Genomic DNA, 22,264 nt, shown 5'->3' on the forward strand with positions numbered 1-22,264 from the left:
CCAAACAAACATTACAGTAAGAACCCTGAATGAATACTTCGGGGGAAGTTCAGAGAACAACCTTTGTGCACTCGTGATATTTATTCCTGTGTGTTGCCAGTTCTGCTTTAGGGCCTGAATTTTCAGCCATTATATATAGAGACCTCAAAGAGAGTAGGGCAGAAGAATGGGATTCCCCCCCCTTCAATTCTCCTAATTCCCTCTCTAAAAAATAAGTCTAAATCTTTATTCAGCAACATAGGGTTGCATAGGGTTGCCAGCTCCAGGCTGGGAAATACCTGGAGATGTTAGGGGCGGAGCCTGAGAAGGGCAGGGTTTGGGAAAGGGAGGGACTTCAATGCCATAGAGTCCAATTGCCAAAGCAGCCATTTTCTCCAGGTGAAATGAACTCTTTCGGCTGGAGATCAGTTGTAATAGCAAGAGATCTCCAGCTAGTACCTGGAAGTTAACAACCCAAGGGTTGCAAGGTATCCCCTGGCAAGTAGTGGTGAGGCAGAGAGGACTTATTGGCAGTGGAGGAGGCCTAGCCTAGCATCTCAGCAAGGTCATTGGTGATATGGTAACATAACTTCCAGCACGAGGGATGTCACTGTGTTGCCAGATATGTGGAGATGCTTTGGTATTTGGGGAAAGCCTCTATGGTAGAAGCCCAAATACCAGAGTGCCCCATGTTGTGGGCAACATGATGATGTCACTTACAAAATGCACTGGAAATGATGTTGCCACATCACTGGTGACCTCACTGAGATGCCAGGCTAGGCCTCCCCTGCTGGCCAGCTAATTGTTGGCGGGGGGGACAGGGCGGGTGATCTCCTGCCCCTGGTGGGAACCAGGTCAACCTGGTAGAGCATTTGCTTGGAATGCAGAAGGCCCCAGGTTCAATCCCTGGCATCTCTAGTTAAAGGGACTAGGCAGGTGGGTGATGTGAAAGACCCCAGCCTGAGACCCTGGAGAGCCGCTGCTGGCCTGAGTAGACCAATACTGACTTTGATGGACCTTGATGGTCTGATTCAGTATAAGGCAGCTTTATCTCATCCAATTCTCCCCATTGCTACAGCTGCTGTTCCAAATGGCTTTTGTCCATACATGTCCCATGACCTCCAGCCTAGCATTTGGGTGATCAAAAAAGTAGAAAGGTTGGTTGGATCCAAACTTCTAGATCGGGGGGGGGGGGGTGTTATAATTTACATTAATGTGTGGGATCTTTTCTCACAGGGTAGAGAAAGGACCAGAATTATATGTAGCCTTGGCATCACTAAAACATTGCTAGACATCTGTGGTTCTCTATGTCCTTTCTTGTTTTTGCACTTCCCCTTTTCCACCTTCTAGTTTTAAACTATTTTAGGTAATCAACAATGGCCATTTTAAATTGTCCCTGGAAATCCTCAGTCTACCAAAATGATGATTGTTTAAGTAACGGAAGAAAGTATTTAAAAGCACTGGGGTGGAGCCAGTGTTGTGGTAGACTAGGATCTGGGAGATCCAGGTTCAAATCTCTACCTGCTAAGAAGCCCACTGGGTGATTTTGGACCAATCTTTTTCTCTCAGCCTTACCTACCTCACAGGGTGGGTGCGAAGATTCAGTAACGGAGGAGTGGAGGACACTGTATACTTGCTGCAGGAAGAGTGGGACAATATGTATCAATAAACATATTCTTCCATTCTGACGCAAGTGAGACCTGTCCTGCTCCTGGCTACCACTGCAAGCTCCCCTTCCAAAAGTGATTTCAGTGGATGAAGGAGCAACCTCCCATTCCGTCACACATTATGTTTGGTTTGCTCTCTTTCTGGAGAGACTTGACTTTGCACATCTTCATTGATGGATGCAAAAAAAGCTCTGTGTTCATATTTTTCTGATAACGACAGTGCCTTGAAGTACATGCGTACCAAATTTCAGCTGTCTGACATTTGGGGAAGCGCTCTAAAATTGTAGATACCCACTGGCTGTTTATGCTTTGTAATTAGCAGTGCATTCCAGGCTGAAGTGCCCCGCGTATATTTTTTAAATTTCTTCACACTGAACCGTCATTCCAGACGTCACTGAGAAACCGGCGCATACCTGCTTCGCATATCTTAAGAGCCCCTTTAACGCGGCCTTTTGTATTTGCTCCTCTCCCACATCGAAGCATTCACTGAAGGAAGCATGCAGAATCCCAGCCATGGCATAGCCATGCAAATGACTATTGCTAATTGCTATGCAAACAAAGGAATAAAAGAGCAGGCGAGTGTGTGTGGGGGGGGTAGAATTTGTTTGACTTTCTCCTCTTGCATTAGGACCGTGAATACTCAGATTTAAAAAATCAGCATTGAGCAAGGACCAGAATCAACCCTGCATAAATGGCCACTGAGTCAGCCAGTAAGTGAGGCCCAAATGTCTTTCTATAGATGACATTCCTCTGACAGCTTCCCATGGAAACAATACCCCTGAACACTACATTTCATGGCCAACGTCCTGCCCTTCCTGTCCTGCAGCTACAATGCTGATTGCTGAAAGGTGAGCCAAGGAGATGCTATGCGACAAAAGAAGGGAAATCAAAACCAGATATTTGGCCATGGCCTGCGTCTTGTATTCAAAAGACCTGACTCATCCTGAATTAGGGAATCCCACCTCACACACTGCTTCCACCACAAGCACCATATTCCTGGTCAATGGGAAACCACTTAGATGCTTCTCTGGAGAACAACACGGTGCCGGAGCTTCTGGAAGGCTAAAATCAAAACAGACACGCTGAGCTGCCTGTCTGAATTGGCACCACCGTTCCAGCTGCAGAACACATGAGGCACTAGTTTGTCTTTTTAACATCAGCAAGGCCAGTAAGGGATTCATTAAAGGGGGGGGGGAGGAAGCCGCAACTCTGCTTGTAACATCCTTGCATCCCTGTCCAGTTTTATATAGAAAGCATTAGATCAGGGTAGGAATAAAGGATTATGGGTTGCTGGCTAAAGGAATGCTTCACGCAGATGAAATGCATCCTACACAGCAGTTGTCTTTCAGACCAGCGACGTACCAGTGATCCGTACAGCTACTGAACTATAGCTTCAGTTCTCCAACCAGCAGTTGGCTGTTGGCAACCATCCAGGTTGAACAGATAAAGGGCTGGAGTTTTGTTTGTTTCATTGTCTGTTTGTTCGATTTTTATCCTGCTCTTCCCAAACGAGTCAGTCTCAGAGGGGCTAACAATATTCCATGTCATATAACCAATATATCTCTAAAACCAGAAATTAACAACACAGAAAGGATAGCTGGAGTCCACATGAACATATGAAGCTGCCTTCTACTGAATCAGACCCTTGGTCCATCAAAGTCAGTATTGTCTACTCAGACCAGCAGCGGTTCTCCAGGGTCTCAGGCAGAAGTCTTTCACATCACCTACTTGCCTAGTCCATTTAATTGGAGATGCCGGGGATTGAACCTGGGACCTTCTGCATGCCAAGCAGATGCTCTACCACTGAGCCACAGCCCCTCCCTCTCCATTCCATAGCACACCACAGACAGACACGGGTGAAAAATGCTTTGCTGTTTTCTACTAACAGACTCCCTGCCTAGCCATTTGGTGAAGATGGAACAGTTGCAGCAAGCTGCCGTGAGATCAGATGGATTTGTGAAAATTCCCCCTAGCCCAAATGACCTGGTTAACAAGTGTCATTGGTAGGGTTTTTGTAACCTCCTTTCAGTTGTCGTTTTATAGTGAGAATTACAAGGATGATGGGAAAAAGACAAGGCAAGGCAAGAAAAGATGGGCAGATGTTGGGCTGCTCTTGAATGTTGCAGGTACAGCAAAAACTTAAGTGTTTCCACTTAGAAGGCTGACAATCGATTATACATTATTTATATGCCAATTTTCAGACAAATAGTGTTCATCTCTCCATATCCTTTTCAAGTGAGGCCTCCAGAACGGCACACAATACTCCAGGTGTGGCCTGACCAATGCAATGTACAGCAGGACTATGACATCTTGGAATTCAGATGTTATGTCTCTATTGATACGCTCCATGATTGCATAAGCCTTTTTTGCTGCTGCATCACACTGGCTTTACCTTACAGTCCACCCATGCTCTTGTTCACACCCATTGCTACCCAGAATTGTATCCCCAATCCAGTAAGTATGTTTCTCATTTTTTGTTACCCAGATGTCATTTCTTGAAACGCTAACAAGAAAACCTTAAACACAATTGCAGTCTCATTAAACATCAGCTTTACAAGAGATCCAGTTTACAACCCTTCCACAACAGGTTCTCATAGCAACTTCCAGAGTAACAGCTAAGGGTATTTCATACAGGTCGTCTGCAGGGTTACATCAAGTGCTGAGCTGATGCTTTGACTTTCTGCATGCAATTTGGAATACTTGAACACAGACCCCTGCACATGTCATTCATTTGCCTACCCATGGGCATGTGCTGGGAGTTAGAAGGCAGCTGCCAAGAATGCCAAAGATGGTCATTAAAAGCAGCTTAATTGCAGCACAGGATAATTTAATTGAGTCAATGTTAAAAGTACAGGAGCCCTAGATCTATCTGACAGCCCTAAACGAAGATGGGGAAGCATACAATGATATACATGAGAGCCATTCAAGATTCAGAATAAAAAGAGTTGACTACCCTGATGCATGAGGCTTCAGGGGCTTTCCTAGGGTTGCCATGTTTCTCTGCCACCAGCAGGAGGATTCTAGGGCAGAACCTGAGGAGGGTGGGGTTTGAGGAGGGAGGGACTTCAATGCCATAGAGTCTAATTGTCAAAGTGGCCATTTTCTCCAGCTGAACGGATGTCTATTGGCTGGAGATCAGTTGTAATAGCAGGAGAGCTGTAGCTAGTACCTGGAGGTTGGCAACCCTAGGCTTACCCCAGAAAATCTCAAAAAGGACATTGCAGAAAAAAAGGACAGAAGAAGGCAACTAGGGGGTTGCTGAACCTTTCTTATTAGGAAAGGCTGATTTCAGTTTAGAAGAGGCGACTAAGGGAAGACATGATAGGTTTATAAAATTATCCATGGGGTGGAAACAGTTGACAAAGAACTTTTTCTCTCTCTCCCAAAATACTAGAACTTGAGCGTATCCAGTGAAGCTGACAGGCAGTAGATTCAAGACAGACAAAAGAAATACTTCTTTACACAACGAGTGATTAAAATATGGAATTCGCAGCCAGAAGATGTAGTGATGACCACAGGCATAGACAGCTTTAAAAGGAGATTAGATAGTAGGGCTGTCAATTCGGTTCGGCCCGAACTGAAAATCAGCCAAATTTCCCCTGATTCGGTGGTTTTTAGTTGGGGAGGAACCGAACTCAAAACTGGCGGGCAACCGGGGGGGCCGAATTCAGCGAATTTGGGAGTTGGTGAATAAATTCGGCAAATTTGGCCGTCAGTAAGCAGCATAACCGTCAGTTAGCAGCATTCTCCTCCCCCGGCCAATCGGTGGGCAAGCTGGGTCTTCTTCTGGCCAATCAGTCAGGATTGAGTACTGGAGGAATCAGCTGATGTGCGGCCCGGCCAGGGAGAGAGCGAGAGCGAGCGAAATCCTCGTGTGTGTGTGTGTGGGGGGGTGCTTGTGCACATTCGCTCCTTTCTGTGGCTGCAGGGGGCGTATTTTTTGGGGTACAGACACAAAACTTTCACTGGAACTTCAGATGAAGCTTCTTAAGATACCCCCCAAGTTTTGTAAACATTGGGTCAGGGGGTCCCGAGATATGGGCTCCCCCCTTTTTCTTTCCATGGCTGCAGGGGGCGCATTTTTGGGGGTACAGATCCCAAACTTTGAGCGGAGTTTCAGACCAGTGTTCATAAGATACCCCCCAAGTTTTGTAAACATTGGGTTAGGGGGTCTCAAGATATGGGCTCTCCCCCTTTTCCCTCCCCCCTTTTTCCATTTATGTGGCTGCAGGGAGCGCTTTTTTGGGGATATAGCCCCCAAACTTTTAGCATAGCTTCAGTCAATTATTCTTAAGATACTACCCAAGTTTTGTAAAGATGGGTTCAGTGGGGGCAGAAATATCGCCTCCCCCCCTTTTCTCTTTCCATGGCTGCAGGGGGCGCATTTTTGGGGGGCGCAGATCCCAAACTTTGAGCGGAGTTTCAGACCAGTGTTGTTAAGATACCCCCCAAGTTTTGTGAACATTGGGTCAGGGGGTCCCGAGATATGGGCTTTCCCCTTTCCCCTTTCCCCTTTTGGGATGAATGGATCAGCCGATCCTGTGCATCTTCTCCAAAGAAAACCTCCCGTGCCTAATTGGAATCATCTTGGATTACAAGTCCTCTTCAGCCCCTCTTGATGGAACAGAAGACAGCCACAGTAAGACCCCTTTGGGGGCTTTAATCTATAATTTTTCTCCTGTGTATGTGTGTGTGTGGGGGGGAAAGCAGAGTCTGTGTGTGTGTGGGGAGGGAGCAGTTTCTGTGGGTGGGGGGGAAGCCAAAGGGGGCTTTCGTCGGTTCTGCCTGGGGTGTGTGTTCCCCCTCGAGTCTCTCGCTCCCTGGTTTGAGGGGGGAGGTTTCAGTTGTGTGTCTTCTGGTTTTTCCCTGTTGCAAAGGTGTTGTTTTACAAGTTGAGTTGCTTTGCAAACTGTTGTCGGGGCTGGGAGCTTTGAGCGTGGGCGGCAAGCTCTGCTGAGAGATGCACATTAAGGGTGGGGGGGACCCCTTTCAGGGCCCATATCTCAGCCCCCCCCTGACCCAATCTTTACAAAACTTGGGGAGTCTTTCAATATACGTCCTTTGAAGCTCTGCTGAAAGTTTGGGACCTCTAAGCCCAAAAATGCTCCCCCCCCAGAGCCGCGGAAAGGCGCGATTGTGTTTTTAATGGCTTTATTTGGCCGAATTTTTTTTTTGAACTTTGAATTCCCGCCGAATTGAACAGATCCAAAGTGGGGGAGTTCGGACTTCGGCACGTACCGAACCCACAAGGGCCAAATTCGGCCGAATCCGAACTGTACCGAATTTTTTTTTTGACAGCCCTATTAGATTAATGAAGGATAGATCTATCAGTAGCTACTAGCCATGGTGACTAAAGGGAACCTCCTTATTCAGAAACAGTAAGCCTCAGAATAACACTTAGGGTTGCCAGGTCCCTCTTCTCAACTGGCGACTACCTGGCAGTTGGCAACCCTAATAACACTGCCAGGAGGCAACATCAGGGGAAGGTCTCAGCCTCTGTGCCCCATAGGAACTGGCTTGCCACTGTGTGAGACAGGATGCTAGACTAGATGGACTACCGGTTTGATCCAACAGGGCTCTTCTTACGTTCCCCTTTAAGCTTGAGGTTTTTTTGGGGAAAAACCTCCTTTGCTCCGGTCCAATGAGGAAATGGTGCTATTGGCCACTACACCACGCTGGAAGATCACCCAAAGTCCAAGTCTGCTACTCTCTCCACTATACCACACTGGTATTGCTTTACCTGTACAGGCACCATTCAGGGAGGGCAGAGGGCTAAGCTAGTACCTTCTTTTTAGTGACCAAAATTGACAATTTACAGAGGTCCTTTTATTTATTATTGTTAGGGTAATAGCAGTTGTTGACTTTGAACTCTCATTTCATTTGAAGCCTCTGAAGGGGTACAGCCTAGCAGACTTTCTCACCACATTTGCTGTGTTGTGTGAGAACTAAGTTTGACTTTTTGGCCAACCCACACACTGAGAAGCTATTACTGTAAACATTGAAATGGCTTTGTAGACCTGGTATGCATGCCAAAAGCACAGCAAATCCTTTGACTTAAAAAAGGATGACCGACCTGTATGGTAACACTTCTGTGTTACTCTGGGTTATAAAAAAAAGACACAAAGTGCTCTAACTTAGTCTTGAAAATACATGAGCAAACACTTTTCAACTGTGTAGGGAATGTCCCTCTCAACCTTCCCGCCTAATCTGAAAGGGCAAATCTGCTCTGTACTTTCTTGTTCAAAGAGGAATGGGAAATGTTTGAGGCAAAAACGAGTTATCAGAAATGTAACCCTAGGCAAATCTTACAGAAGAAGTTCAAAAGAGAAGCTGAAATAAAATGGAATTCAGCTGAGGGAGGCAATTTCTCCAATCTTCTGGCATCAGGGAGCCCAGAGATAAATATGTGTATAATACTTATTCAGCTGGAAAAACTCACTGCAGTAACAGCCAATTCCAGTTGTCCTATAAGTTATATTTACTTGGTCAGTCGTACTTTTAAACCTACAGATCCAATTGAGACTAAAGTTCATTTGCAATTTGCTGCAGCTGCTGTGGTAGGGACCCCCTTGGAAAAAAATATATAATTTCAAGAGGATTCTTTGGTTAAAAAGCCATTTCCTTACGAGGGAAGTTCTGGAAGACAGCAAAAGAGGGGGAGAACAAGCCCAAAGTTTTTACAAGCACTCCTAAAAAGCATTTTGGAAGCACTGTATTAATTCAGACAATAGCAAAAACATTTTTACTGAGTTAAGAAGCATAGTCCTTCCAATGAAACTTTTAATACAGAGTGAATTTTTAACCTAACTTTTGACAGACAGCTGTTGTGCTTCAGTGAACACATTACTCTTAACAAGATGCATATGAGGCAACAAAATATCACTAGGTTCTGCTTTGGGAACCATAGAAAGAGGGCTGGTGTCCAGTTTTACTTTGTTGCTCCTTCTGGGGACAATAGGAGTCACTTCGGGGGGGGGGGGACACAACCCACAGATTCTGAACAAACACAAGCCCTAAATATAGTACAGCATAGACTCTCTCAGAATAGCACTGGTCTGGTTAAATTATTTCTCTGCGAATAATATTGTCACAAGTGGAGTCCCTGGATTCATCATGAAAAGATCCTGATCTTCATTATTTTATTTGTTATTGGCATGTGTTCCTCAAAAACCTTGGATGGAAAAGTGTCCCACCCATAAGTGGATAGTAAACTGTTATATGTCATTTGTGATTCAGAACTGGGAGTTTCCTATTAGTTGCATCAGTCATGTGATAGGACATCTGCTTGCTGACTGGCTAAAATTTTTCCAGCACACTAAATAAACATTTGTGCCAAAAGGGAAAGGGGAGGGGTTTGCAAGACATCTGGGATTTCTATACACCTGAATGCTTCTTTCCATATGTTCACACTTAACTAAGAATATTATCCTACAAACAGTAATATAATGAAACCAGCCAGTTTATTTGTAGATGAATTTATGAATTGAATATTGCCTAAACAGCTAATTTTGGGTTTATTTTCATTTTGGGTGTATTGATATACACACCCCTAGTGCAAGATATTAGGGTGGAAAGGCAGGTGGATGCCAAAGCTAGCCTGCAAATAATGAAATATCAATTCATAAATTCATCCACAAATAGACTGGCTGATTTCATTATATTACTGTTTGTAGGATAATATTCTTAGTTAAATGTGAACATATGGAAAGAAGCATTCAGGTGTATAGAAATCCCAGATGTCTTGCAAACCCCTCCCCTTTCCCTTTCCCTTTTGGCACAAACGTTTTCCTGTTTTATTTATACCCCACTTTTCTCCTTGATGGCAACCCAAAATGCAGAGTTGTCAACCTCCAGGTGGGGCCTGGAGATCTCCTGAAATTACAACTGATCTCCAGGGATCAGCTCACCTGGAGAAAATGGCTGCTTTGGAGGGTGGGTTGTATGCCATTAGATCCTGATGAAGTCCCTCCTCAGGCTCCACCACCAAAATCTCCAGGTATTTCCCAACCCGCAGCTGGCAACCCTACCAAAATGGCTTACATCATTCTTTTCTATTCCATTTCATCCTGACAACAACCATGTGAGGTAGGTTAGACTGAGAGTTTGTGACTGGCACAAAGTCACCTAGCAAACTAACATGGCAGAGTGGGGATTCAAATCTGGGTCTCCCAGATCCTAGTCCAGCACTCCAACCACAACACCATGCTGACATCCTTTTGCACCAGCAGCAGTACATATATAACAATGTAGGAAGCACAAGTAGGTTTTTAGTCTACATTTCACCATCTGGTTCCTAGCAATTGTATAGGCAAGCTTTTTGTTTCACAGACATGATGACCGGCAAATTATACTCTGTGCTAATTACCTTTGCTTGGCAATTTTCAGTGGAGCTTCCTTCCAAAGTGAAGTTGCATCCATACATCATTGGCCATTGCACTATAGCCATCTTTTGCAAATGGATTGTCCTGTCAAATTTCAAATGCCTTTATTGGCATAGTACAATCTGCAGGGATTGTCCTGTCCTCAAAGGAAAATCTAATCACAGAAAATTGCTGTAGCACAAATGTTAGCACCATATCCAGTAATGTGGGAGGGGATGTGGCAAAGTAGTAGATAGGGTTGCCAGGTCCCTCTTCAGCACTGGCGGGAGATTTTTGGGGAGGAGCCTGAGGAGGGCGGGGTTGGGGTAGGAGAGGGACTTCAATGCCATAGAGTTCAATTGCCAAAGCAGCCATTTTCTCCAGGTGAACTGATCTCTATCGGCTGGAGATCAGTTGTAATAGTCCTGTCCTAGAAGCCGACCTAGAGGGTCCTGATACTCTATGGTATATGAATTTTTAAAATTTGGTTTTTTACAATAAACTGAAAGTTAAATTCCAAATAAATTAAGCGAAATAGGTGAGAGGATGTATGGCAATTGGAGTACCAAAGCCTAACTGGATTGGAGCCACTTTTATATCTAACTCAAGAGCTGCTAGTTTGTATGTCTGCACCAAGGCAAAGTTCGGGATCTTTTCATAGCCCAGCAACAGCTAAGCCAGCCACAGACATAGCAATGGATAAGTAGGATAAAAAAATGCAAGATCTCTTGGCCAGACAGACTGAGACCTTTACCAAACTTATGGAAAAACAAATGACACAGCAAACGGAGCTGCTGGTTGGAAAAATGGACAATGTTACAAAAGAAGTTGAGATGAAGACCCAGATGACTACACTACAAACGGATATGAAGGCAATGGATGACCCTTAAGAAAATGACTGAAGAACATAAAGAAGTCAAGAAAAAGGTGGAAATGCATGATAAGCAAATGGATAAATTGCAATTACAAGAGGAATCCACGAAAGACCAATTGGCAATGATGGATGTGAAAGTCAGAGAGCCCAATTTACGCATACGAAATCTGCCTGAAGATTGTGGAGCCACCAGAGAATCACTGATAAAAGAGCTGGCTGGGATGTTCCACCTAAATGAACAGGACCTGGACAATGCTGTGAATAGAATTTACAGGATGCCCTTGCCTCCGAATTTAAAAAGCAAAAGCAAGAGATGTGATGATATCCTTTTATGATATCAGAATGAAAGATGCAACATCACTACAAAGATCCAATAATTTTGGAAGGTAATCCACTAATCTTGTTAAAGGACATCCCAAGACATTTGATGACAAAACAGGCATTGTTCAAGGATTTTACATCAACTTTGAGAAAGAGTGGAATCAAATATAGGTGGTTGTTACCACAAGGTCTAACTTTTACTTATAAGGAAGTGAAAGTTACCATAACAACCAAAGAAGATGTTGGGAAATTTATGAGAAAGTACAAAAAAGAACTATTAGGATCTGCACCGGAACAAAACAACGACTCTAGAAATTTTTTAACAATTGTAGAATGTTTTATAAAGAATTAGAAGATAATTGCAAAGAGGATTACGGAGACAAATTAGAAGTAGAAGAAGGAAGAGGGGAAGTCACAGCAAAATTAGGTAGTAGTACAATACATAGTAGGTTAAACATAGGTTTAGAAGGGATTACATGATAATGTTAATTGAATGTATGGATATGTATAAGATTTTTTTTTTAAAGAGGTCAGTTGTAATAGCAAGCGATCTCCACCTAGTACCTGGAGGTTGGCAATCCTAGTGGTAGAACATCTGCTTGGCATACAGAAAGCCCAGGGTCCAGGCCCTGCCATCTCCAGTTAAAAGGAATGATGTAGTAAGTGACATGAAAGACCTCTGCCTAAGACCCTGAACAGCCACTGCCAGTCTGAGTAGACAATACTGACATTGAGAGACCAATGGCTTCAGTATAAGGCAGCTTCATGTGTAGGTTGTCAGCTCTGGGTTGGGAAATACCTGGAAATTTGGGGATGGAGCCTGAGGAAGGTCAGAGGAGGGGAGGTACTTCAATTGGGTATAATGCCAGAGTCCACCTTCCAAATTGGCCATTTTCTCCAGGTAAACTGTTTTCTGTTGCCTGGAGATCTCTTGGAATAGCTGGAGATCTCCAGCCACCACCTGGAGATTGGCAACCCTAATCATGTGCTTGTGTGATCTGTGTATGCAGCCTAACAGCCCTTCTGCCTTATGTACCAGCCTTCCATATATTTTCACAACTGATTTGAATAGCTCTGATGCAAAATATGAATTGGGGGGGAGGGGGTCATAAAATCTTCTATTTGCCACTGGGACTTTGCAATCTAAAAGGGGAGTTCCACTGTAAAGGGGGACTCATTATCCTGCCAATCCTTCACTCTTTTCCTTGCATTACTGGTCTGAATTACAAGACCATCCAATCAAACTTCATCCCATCTTATTAGATTTTGTACATGGCTCAACCAAGTAGGAAAGGCTCTGATCATGACTACAGGCTGGTGCTTATTACAGAAGAGATAATAAAAGACACTGAGGCTGTTTCCCCTTTCAAGTTAGCTTATTAAAAATGCAATAAATCAAAGGTGGCTCCATATGAGAAGGTGCCATCACTGGTGCCTGTTTTTTCTAACAGAGCAGGGAGGAAGGAAGAGACAACAGTGACACACAAAAAGTAAGCAAGCATACATTTTTTTGTATGGTCTGGGCTTGAAGTCGGATGTACATTAAAAAATGCTCATTGGCTCACCTCTGTGATGGTGGAGAAGGAGCTTCTGGTTTCCCTCCCACCCTGCTTTTGCTTCTCCCCCCTCTGAGTGCTGAATGAGCCATCACCTTTTAAAATAACGTCCTCCAGTGTACATGCACCTGTGGCCCAACACGTATTTGGCTTATCACATAGTTATACCCAAAATCAGAATCAAAAATGAGAAGAAGAGTTGGTTTTTATATGCCGACTTTCTCTACACTACTTAAGGGAGACTCAAACTGGCTTACAATCACCTTCCCTTCCCCTCCCCAAACAGACACCCTGTGAGGTAGGTGAGGCTGAGAGAGCTTTTAATAGAACTGTGGCTAGCCCAAGGCCACCCAGCTGGCTTCATGTGTAGGAGCATGGAAACAAATCCAGTTCACCAGATTAGCCTCCGCCGCTCATGTGGAGGAGTGGGGAATCAAACCAGGTTCTCCAGATCAGACTCCACCACTCCAAACCACTGCTCTTAACCACTACACCATGCTGGCTTTCACACTGAGGTAAACTAGTCGGTCCAGCAGGCCAGCTGGGCCTCTATGCCCAGAGTTTACTTGTAGCTGCTTCCACGTTTAGACCTGCCAGTTTAGGACCCCAGGGCCTTCTATACATAGGCACACATTAGCTATTAAATTACACATTGAAAGAAATGGGTAGCTATGAACAACAGAACTGTGAATCACTGGCACCATCTGTATCTGACAAAGGGAGCTTTGACTCTCAACAGCTGTTACCCCAAAACATCTTGTTGGTCTCTAAGGCACTACTGGACTCAAATCTAGCTGCACTGCCACCAGAGGAATCTTCAAAGCATAGTTCACCAGGGCTGAATCTCAGAAACTTGTTGGAGTACTAGAACAGGAACAAATAAAGTAACAAATCAGAATTCCTTCTGAGCATGTGCAGAATGCATTCCCATGCTCCTGAAGAAGTACAGGCTGCTGCAGCAAATCTTGAATTAGGAACAGAGCTTTGGACAAAGCATGTGGTTTCTACGTAGCCTTGGAGCCTTGGGTTTTCACGGTTGAGAGAATCAAAGGCAACAATAGGATGAGCTAAGCATCTCTTCCTGCTCTGGGGTTGAATCTCAGTGTCCCCTGATTCAATACCACTCTGTGCCTATAACAGCTGTGTGACAACCAGAAATGTTGACAGTGAAGCTTTTCCCAGTAGGTAAATAGTGAGAGGAGAAAAAAATCCTGTCCTTTTCATGGCTGCAGACAAGACCGTCAAGTTGCAGCCAACATACTGCAACCCCATAGGGTTTTCAAGGCAAGAGACATCCAGAGGTGGTTTGCTTTTGCCTATCTATGCATAACAATGCTGGACCTCCTTGGTGGTCTGCCATCCAAGTACTAACCAGGGCCAAACCTGCTTAGCTTCTGAGATCTGACAAGACCAGGCTAGCCTGTAGCAACCCTAAATCAGTATCAGAAATGAGATCACACAGTAAACTATTTCGTCCAGCAGGCCAATACAGGAAGAAACAGAAGTTGAGAGAGTTTATGGGTAACATATGACAATGAGAATTATCTGAAGCTAGGGTTGCCACTTTTAAATTGATCCTTCTAGCTGTCCCTTCAGTATCAGTTTGATGTGCAGTAAATACCAAATAATGTCATTTACCTCCATGAAAAGCATCAACTACCCATTTCCACACATTAAGCATCTATAAAAGGGACAGGGCAGTTTTGTTCCTCCAGGCCAGCTGGCCAAAGTTTCACTGTTTGCTTTAAATGGGGGTGCCCTGAGTTCAAATCCTGGCTCAACAGGGTAGCCAAAGAGCCTGTCTTTACTTTTTAAGGTTAATGGAGCAGTAGGAGATTACCCTGACCTGGATGGCCCAAGATAGCTCAATTTTGTCAGACCTTGGAAGCTAAGCAAGATTGGCCCTGGCTACTACTTGAATGAGAGACCACTAAGGAATACCAGGGTTGCTGTGTAGAGGAAGGCACTGGCAACCCACCTCTGAATGTCTCTTGCCTTGGAAGCCCCACGAGGTCACCATAAGTCGGCTAAACCTTGACAGCATTTTCTACCACCAGGAGGTTGTGTCCCTGCTGAATATCCCAACCGGTCCTTCTTTAATCTTTTACTAACCCATTTCCTCCACCTGATTAAAAACCTGGGTGAATGGAAGGAATGGGCAGTTGTTATTAAAGCAACTCAGGCTGCTGCTGAATCATCCCGATCCCCATTTTTATGAGGCTGTTTAACACTGCAAAAGTCACAATTAAAAATGGCTGCATGCAATGTCGACCAGGGCGTCGTGTACAAACTCAGTAGGAAGCCTGGGTTTCTTGCGACAGACTGTGTAGAATGGCCCACCCACAGACATGTAAGAGGAGATGATGAGATGATGGAATTAGATGATGGAATGCAGTGTGGATTGTGCCTCATCCTTGCTTTATCAATAGCAGATCACACACACACAATTGCACACAAGCTACATCTACTAAAGAAAGATTTGGCAGGCACACAGATTCATCAGCCTAACTCAACATACATTGTCTAATATTCTTTTGATTTTTAATCATGTGAACCAGAATCAATTGCCGTGGGTGGAGGGGGTATCAGCCATCGCTCAGGGATGCTCTGGCTTTGGATTTTCTGTGTTGAGCATGAAATTGGACTGGATGGGCTGTCCTGCTTCGCCTCTTTGATTCTATGAAAGGTAGCCCATTAATCTATAATGGGCTACCTTTCATAGCTTTCTAACAGCAAGCCAGACTTTAATCAATATGTTTTCTGCTGTTCGGCTCTCATCTGTATCCAAAGTCATTCTCTCTCATTGTAAAGGAGGCAATCTGTAACATCGTAATTCAACTAAATAAACAAACTCTTATAAAGCCTAAAGAAACACAAAAAGCAAAGAGAAGTAGACAGACCTGCTCTTTCAACAAACAAGTTCTTGTGTTCCCCAAACAATGTCTTACAGTCTAAACAAGTTGAGGAAGGCCACTAATCTAATAAAGGTCCATTTAAAACAAAATTATTAAAATGTCATGTACTGTTTGGGAGGCTAGAAGGCATGATGCTTAAACGCAGCCATTTCCAGCTTTGAAGCCAGGAAGATCAGCAGAAGAGGGGACAGCTGCACAGAAACATTAAAGTTGTACCAATTTCAAGGGGGATCAACTGGAGTAACGGAAGAATGATCACTTCACTTGTCCTTAATATACTGGCTGTAATACAAGACTGCAAGTTCAGAGGCTTCTTGTGGCTGATTGTGCATTTCCTATGGGCATGTGTCCCCAAGGATTTTCTACTGCCACCAGCAACTTTTTTTTTTAACTTCTGATCCTTAGAGCTGTCATTTTCCTGGCAATAAACCCCACTGACTTCAGAGGAGTTACCTATTTTCAAGTAAGCAGTATAGATAAAGATGTACATTGTCTTAGCAAGAGATAATGAAACCAATATGATCAAGGTCGGTATAGTAAAGTGGCAGGTCTGAGTCGATCACAAAATAAAGATGGCCATTCATAGACAATGGATTTACAGAAAAGGTATGGCTGTATAAATTAACCTCCCCAAGGCTTGATGAGGACTTAACATGCCTTAAGTGTAGGGTTGCCAGGTCCCTCTTCACCACTGGCAGGAGGTTTTTGGGGCAGAGCCTGATGAGGGCGGGGTTTAGGGAAGGAAGGACTTCAATGCCATAGAGTCCAATGGCCAAAGCGGTCATTTTCTCCAGGTGAACTGATTGCTATCGGCTGGTGATCAGTTGTAATAGCAGAAGATCTCCTGCCACCACCTGGAGGTTGGCAACCCTAGTTAAGTGGCATGGAATATTGAGGGCAGTTAGAAATCAGTTGCAGGGGGGAGGGAGATAGGCAAATTGGCCTGTTCAGACTCTAAGAGTTTATAGTTTGTGAGGGAGGGGGGCGAATTTACAAATTGTTAATCCTCCCGCATGCAGCTTGTTTCCTCTAATACCATGTTTCCTGAATGAGTTCTTGTCAGTAAGGCACTGAAATGGAGCCATCTACAGACAAGGAAGGAGTTTCTGCATTCTCAGAGGTCTCTCCGGGTATTCATCAAAATATGACTTTGTAAATTAAAAGAAAACTCCAAGGAACAGCCTGATGAGGACTGAACATGTTCTAGCAAGCAATAAGGGCAATCGTGCATCACTTGAAGTGGGAATGGAAACACAAGAATGGGGAAATTGACTTAATCAACCCCCCTAAGAGAATATAGTATGTTGGAAAGGGAGATTTTGGTTGGGGCAAATTGAATTTCCCAATTAACATTGGTTCCTCCAATTCCTCATGGGTCCTCATCTTGTAGGGACCTCTTGTTGAACCTTGATCTACATTCCACATGGGAAGATCTTTCAGTTGCCACGTTTTGCTATGGGTCAATTTATACAAATAGTTAATTGGGGGAGTTGTTCAGTTTCAGGCTGCAGATTAATTACTAATGCTCTTTCTCTGCAAAAAATTTAAAAATTCTCTGACCGGGCCCGTTGATTCAATAGTTAGAAGAGATATTTGACATTATTGCAAGCATCATAACACAAAGCATCACATGTAGTAATTCTATATATTACAGCTGGCTTACAAAAATGGTTATTCCTTAAAGGCAAGACCCTAGTAACAAGTGAGCTTTCAAGCATTGCCCCAGAAATCCATGAGATCACCCATACTGTACAATGTATCTTTTCACCAGACCCTTTTACAGATGTAGTCAATGATACCCCAGCTATGGATTTGTGGAAATGGAAATGCTGATAAGTAAAAAGAAGTAAAAGCAACATTGGAAAATACTGCTCCTATCACAGCTTCTACTACCAACTGATAATTAGGTGATGTCAACATTATGTAGGTCATCTACAGAACATACATGTGATGTGCCTCATAGTCAATCTACATAAAGTACAGAAAACAGGGATGGGAGAACATTAGAAATGGACATGAGTAATGGTCTTGAAACAACAGAGTATTAGATGAACACATGGATACATGAAGTTGGGTCAGACCATCAGCCTATCAAGCTCAGTATTATCCACTCTGACTGGCAGTGCCTCTCCAGGGACTCAAACACAGATCTTTCATATAGATCTGCTAGGTGACCCAATGCAAGCAGAAGTAAGGTGAGGCTGGGATGGAATCTGAAGAAATCCCTTCGTTGTAAAGGGATTATGAAGCAAGAAATGCAAGGAAGAACAGAAAGGAAACATTCTTGGACAGAGGGATCTCAGGCAGGTGCCAGTCAGAGCAGGCAACACCAGACGAGATGGACCAGTCAGTTCAGTACAACACAGCTTCCTATGTCCATAAGTCATTTGATAAATATAAAGATCATTCCAACCACACGGGGCAGCATGGTGTAAGGCATGGAGATGGAAATGGGAGAAGGGAGAGGATCGCCAATGATATTATGGCAGCATAAGCACACTCTCCTACTTCACCATCTGTTTAAGCCTTTGAGGTGCCACAGAAATCTCCCAGAAATCTCTGCCATATATTCATTAGAATAACACCAAGATTTGGCAATTCATCAAAATATATCTTCCACTACCTTATCATCAAACAATCACTGTAGAGAATCACAATAGATGGCGACAATATAATCGACTGGTACATTGCTCAGGACCACATTCTAGCATTACCTGTCCTCACTCGTTCAGGGTTATATAATATTGCTCTCCCTCATCCTGTAACCATCCCTGCCATCCCCAAAGAAGTGTGTCCTGCCTTCACAGAATGACAATGGTAAATGCAAGGTTTCTGAAACTTTTCTTGCCCAAGAGTGTTACCAGGTCATTTCTGTTACCCATTAAAGGAGCTGAGTTTTGGAAGAGGGCAGATTTCGTAGCATCAGCTTAAAATACTGTCGGCTATTCAATCTATGCCCTGACCTAGATAGCCCAGGCTAGCCTGATCTTGTCAGAACTTGGAAGCTAAGCAGAGTCAGCCCTGGCAGGAATTTGGATGGGAGACCTCCAAGGAATACCAGGGTCCTGGTGTGGAGGCAGGCAATGGCAAACCACCTCTGAACATCTCTAGCCTTGAAAATCCTACGGGTCACCATAAATCAGCTGTGACTTGACAGCAAAAAAAAATTTTAATCTATGCAGAAAGTTCCCCTTTCTCCAAATGATGGGTTTAAGATTAATGGAAGAAGAAAGTTGTTAATGTCAGGCAATTGCTATACAGTTTTTACCCTCCTCCTTTGGACAATGCATCCATCACAGCAAATGGTTACATTTATCCTTTTATTAAGAAGTTGCTGTGAAGTAGGTCAACAAGCCATTGGCCAGGGGTTTTAAAGATTCCTTCTCTCTTTTGAAAGACGTCTGTTAAGAATCAACCTTGGTATTATTTGCCCTTTCAATGTGGAACCTTTGGCTTCACCAAGTGCCAGGACATTGCCCACAGCGTCGGGTTGAGTCCCACAGATCTTTTCCACTAACAGCCTCTTGCATCACAGGACAGCTCCTTGCGCTTGGAGGAAGGCGCCACCATCAATGGAACATATATGTGGGATGCAACCCAAAGTGTGATGGAGTCTGACTATATGCGAGGTGGGGATATTCCTTCAGCGGGGGGAAAACCCCAAATCCATACCTTCCTGTGCATAATGTTTAGAACATAGTACTCATCTGTCACTCTGGCAGAGAACACAAGACTACATAAAGAGGCTAGGTCAACTTAATCTAACCAATGTGCCTGTTCCAGAGGGGTAGTCATGCTAGTCTATTGCAGCAAAATTAGACAGGAGTCCAGAAGAACCAGCAAGACTAACAGTATTTTTCCCCTGCAGATGGAACTCTAGAATAAATTCTGTTAGTTTCTGAGTCTCCTGCTCTGTCTCCTTCAAGTTTTCTACTTAGCCAGAAGGGAGAGAAAACAAGGAAGAAACACTACTGACAAACAGACTGCAACACTTCCTTCATTCCCCTTCCCTGACCTTAATCTGGGTCGGAGCAGCAGGGAGAGCAGGGTTTGGGCTCCGAGACTTCGGTTGTTGGTCCCCAAGCACAGAGCTAGCATTGATAGGCTTATTAGCCTCTGCCGGGACAGCAACAACTGCCTCCCTAATCTGAAACATAAACTTTGCACATCTGTTTGGAAGGAAGTCCCATTGATTTCCAGCGAGCTTACTTCCAAGTAAGTGTGCTTGGAAGTCAGTCCTCGCTTTTAATTGACTGCCAGCATTGTGGTTTTACTCTGAGCTTTGCATTTTGGCGCCTTCTCGTCAAACTGGAAGGGCTTCCGCCACACAGCACATAGCAAGATGATTCAACGTGATCGCTTGGCTTCTTATAGCAGCCATCACTTCTGTGTTATCACTACTATGCCCAGTTTGTGTGTGTGTGTGTCATGGCAGGAGGGGCTGTGGCTCAGTGGTGGAGCCTATGCTTGGCATGCAGAAGGTCCCAGGTTCAATCCCCGGCATCTCCAGTTAAAGGGACTAGGCAAGTAGGTGATGTGAAAGACCTCTGCCTGAGACCCTGGAGAGCCTCTGCCGGCCTGAGCAGACAGTAGTGACTTTGATGGACCAAGGGCCTGATTCCGTATAAGGCAACTGCATGTGTTCATGTGGAGAGAGAGAGAGAGAGAGAGAGAGAGAGAGAGAGAGAGAGAGAGAGAGAGAGAAGAGAGAGAGAGAGAGAGAGAGAGAGAATGCCAGTGTTGTGTAGTGGTTAGAGCATCAGACTAGGATCTGAAAGACCCAGGTTTGAATTCCTACTCCGCCATCGAAGTTCACTGAGTGACCTCAGCCAAGCACTTAGCCTAGCCTGTGTCACAGGCTTGTTGTTGTGAGGATAAAAAGGAGAAGAAAATATTGGTGTTGTGTGCCCAGGCAAGCCCGATCTCGTCGGATCTCAGAAGCTAAGTAGGGTTGGCCCTGACCAGTATCTGGAAGGGAGACCACCAAGGAATACCAGGGTTGTGATGTGGAGGCAGGCAATGGCAAACCACCTCTGAACGTCTCTTGCCTTGAAAACCCCATAAATCGCCATAAATCAGCTGTGACTTGATGACCCAAAAAAAGCTCCTTTGGGTCCCCACTGAGGAAAAAATTAGGGTAGTATAGTATAGCTATCCATTTCCTGTGCTAAGTAAGGGCTGTGTGGACTGAGCAAGACGCCTTTCCTTTACAATTGCTAAGTTAGTGACCACGTAGAGCAGTGTTTCTCAACCCTAGGGGTTCCGCGAGAAATAGTGATGAATAGTCTAACCATATGTAAATCATATGTAATCATATGTAGGGGGTTCCCTGAGGCACAAACATTATTTCAAGGGTTCCGCAAGGGTAAAAAGGTTGAGAAACGCTGAGAGTCCAGAATGAAGGAGCTTCCCTGTCTAGAAGTCACACTCCTGAGCACTGGATGCTGGGGTCAACAGGGGGCAGGAGTCCCCCCATCTTCCCGTTTCCCAGAAGCACCTGGCTTGCTGCTGCTGGGAAGAGAATACTGGACTAAAAGTGAATCTTGGGGCGAAAACGCACGGGAGGTTTTGCCTTGGATTTGCCGCTCCTTAAATGCTTTGAGAATGCAGATGGGGGAAACGTGTATCTAAAGAGCGGCAAATCCAAGGCAAAACCTCCCACGCGTGGGTCTGATCCTGCAGTCCTTGTATCCTCAGAAGACCCGCTGGCCTATAGGGCTCACCTGCAGAGAACGCCACCTAGGTGATGCTTAGCCGTCTGTTGAGCATCTGAGCAACAAGTGGAAAGGAAAGGAGGGGATGAGAGAGAGCGAGAGAGCTTTGCGTCCTACCTCGCCTTGCCGGTGGTAGTGCTTCAGCGCCTTGCCGCCCTGCCCCAGGATCTTGCCCTTCTTGCCGCCCCCCAGAGCCGCCAGTCCGAGGTGGAGCGGCGCCGAGCGGTTGGTGGCCTGGGTGGGCGCCTCGCCCATGAGGGTGGCCTTGATGGAGTTCACCTTGGCGCCGTCCAGCGGGGAGCTCTCCGCCACCAGCAGCGCGGCCAGGAGGAGGAGCGGGCGGGCGGAGAAGCCCTTCCAGCCCCGCATGATCGCCTCCCCTCTCCCCCCGGGCCGAAGGGCTGCTGCGGGGCGGCGGGGCTTCCCCGGGCCGGCGTCGAAGGAGGGAGCGAGGCCCGGCGAGCCCAGCTCCAGGGAGCCTCCCCCGGCGCAGGGCGCTTGGCGGCCGGGCCGGGGGGTCCCGAGGGCCGCGGGGACGGCCGAGACGGCGGCTCCGTCCGGGAAGCGCTGCTGGAGCCCGGCAGGGACCCTCCCCACCCGTCCGGGGTCGTCCCGGATCGGCCCCTGCCTCCTCCGAGGGGCAAACGCAAACCAGATGCCCCTCCGCGCAAGGGCTGCTCTGGCGAGCTCCGCCGCTTGCTTGCTTCTTTCTTTCTTTCTTTCTTTCTTTCTTTCCTTCTTTCCTTCTTTCCTTCTTTCCTTCTTTCCTTCTTTCCTTCCTTCTTTCTTTCTTTCCTTCTTTCTTTCTTTCCTTCCGCGATCCCTTCTTCCCGCCCCCTTCGGTTAGCTGGTCCCGGACATCCCGACCCAAAGGCAAG

General features: G+C 45.3%; 1 protein-coding gene across 1 annotated transcript in view; it reads right to left on the reverse strand.

Moving 5' to 3' along the window:
• DKK2 (dickkopf WNT signaling pathway inhibitor 2) overlaps window positions 1–21,755 on the reverse strand; it is a 75,013-nt gene extending 53,258 nt beyond the window's left edge. The window contains exon 1 of the mRNA XM_056855020.1: window positions 21,504–21,755. Coding sequence (XP_056710998.1) covers window positions 21,504–21,755 — 252 coding nt within the window. The remainder of the gene's footprint in view (window positions 1–21,503) is intronic.
• Between the last annotated feature and the right edge of the window lie 509 nt (window positions 21,756–22,264).

The sequence above is a fragment of the Euleptes europaea genome, chromosome 9 (genome assembly GCF_029931775.1).
Source record: "Euleptes europaea isolate rEulEur1 chromosome 9, rEulEur1.hap1, whole genome shotgun sequence".
Taxonomy (NCBI): Eukaryota; Metazoa; Chordata; class Lepidosauria; order Squamata; family Sphaerodactylidae; genus Euleptes; species Euleptes europaea.